Source organism: Aptenodytes forsteri, unplaced genomic scaffold (genome assembly GCF_000699145.1).
Source record: "Aptenodytes forsteri isolate BGI_AS27 unplaced genomic scaffold, ASM69914v1 Scaffold254, whole genome shotgun sequence".
Classification (NCBI taxonomy): Eukaryota; Metazoa; Chordata; class Aves; order Sphenisciformes; family Spheniscidae; genus Aptenodytes; species Aptenodytes forsteri.
In genome coordinates, this window is record NW_008794459.1 from 87,138 (window position 1) to 88,588 (window position 1,451).

A 1,451-nucleotide genomic window follows, 5' to 3' on the forward strand; every position below is an offset into this window, starting at 1 on the left:
AGGACCTGGTGCAGCCGCACAGGGGGCCGGGACCCCTCAGCCCTGCAGCCGGGGCGGCCCCGGCCGGGGCGGGGGTCCCGCTGTCGGGCTCCTCTCCCCCAGCGCTGGTGGAGCTCCCGCCCGGCAGCTTCGTGGGGGACCAGGGACGCTCTGGACGAGTCACCCTCATGGGACACCCACGGCCACCACCATCCCTGGGGGGTCACGGGCAGGGGGTGCATCAGGGCGGTGCGTCTACGGGGCCATCAGGCAGCTTTGGCCAGGACCAGGACGCTCATGAGGAAGACCATGAGGAAGAAGACCCACATCAAGAAGCGGTCCATCACCTTGGCCACCTTCTTCCACTCACCGGTCCAGCGCTGGGCAGCTCGGTGGCGCCGGACCCAGCCGGCGATGTAGCTGACGTTCCTCAGCAGGCCGTCATGGTGGCACAGGCAGCGGTCCCGGGGGCAACCCCCCACCTCGGCGCCCACCTCCCCTTCCCCAGGGCTCTCCCCTGGCACGCCGGCGTCCCCCCTGCCCGCCCGCCTGCCTGGCGCCCGCTGGGGGCTCTTGCAGCTCTCGCCCACCTCGTAGACGCAGCAGAGCCGGGCCATGTGGTGGAGGATGAGCCGCCTGGCCCAGGGGGGCACGGGCCGGGCCCCCGGGCCGCAGTGGTGGATGTTCATGATGAAGATGGTCAGCGCAGTGGAGGCCGTGATCATGGTCATGGTGGCAATGTAGTACTTCCCTGCATGGGCAATGGGCGGTGATGCTGCGGCGGAGGGGGGGGTAGAGACCTGCACCCCCATCCCCGCGCCCCGGCCCCACGGCATGGGTGCTGCCCATCACCCCGGCGCAGATGCCCTGGTCTCATGGGAGGGCCCTGGGTGCCACTGAGGCTCACCAATGAGCGGGACACTCTCCGAGGGTGGCATGCTCTCCGCCACCAGCAGCTGGAAGACGGTGAGGGCCAGCAGCACCGTCACCCCCAGTGAGACCTTCTCCCCTGAGTCGGATGGCAGGTAGAAGCCGAGGGGTGCCAGGAAGGAGACCATGATGCAGGGCAGGAGCAGGTTGAAGATGTAGAAGGAGGCGCGGCGGCGGAGGAGCAAGGTGTAGGTGATGTCAGGGTAGGGCTCGGAGCAGCAGCCATAGGTGATGACGTTCCTTGTGGCCGGCATGCCCAGCACCTCCCACTCCACGTTCTCCACGAAGTCCGTCAGGTCCCCGGCGTCCAGCCGGTTGTGGAGGTCGATCTGGTTCCCGTTATAGGTCCAGGAGCCGAAGGTGAGGTGGCACCGCTGCCCGTCGAAGGGGAAGTAGGAGACGTCCACCTTGCAGGAGCTCCTGGTGATGGCGGGCGAGTCCCACATGATGTGCCCGTCGGAGCGCAGCACCACGTTGGTCTCCATCGAGCCGCCGAAGCGGTCGTCAGCACTGGGGGAGGGACAGCCATGGGGCCGGGATGG

At 68.6% G+C, this 1,451-nt stretch overlaps 1 protein-coding gene across 1 annotated transcript in view; it reads right to left on the reverse strand.

Annotated features, from left to right (window-relative positions):
* Nucleotides 1–245: 245 nt before the first annotated feature.
* The window catches only part of CHRNA10 (cholinergic receptor nicotinic alpha 10 subunit), a 3,360-nt gene continuing 2,154 nt past the window's right edge, over nucleotides 246–1,451 (reverse strand). Inside the window, exons 4-5 of the mRNA XM_009290882.1 lie at nucleotides 887–1,419; nucleotides 246–730 (exon numbers count right to left, since the gene is read on the reverse strand). Coding sequence (XP_009289157.1) covers nucleotides 246–730; nucleotides 887–1,419 — 1,018 coding nt within the window. The remainder of the gene's footprint in view (nucleotides 731–886; nucleotides 1,420–1,451) is intronic.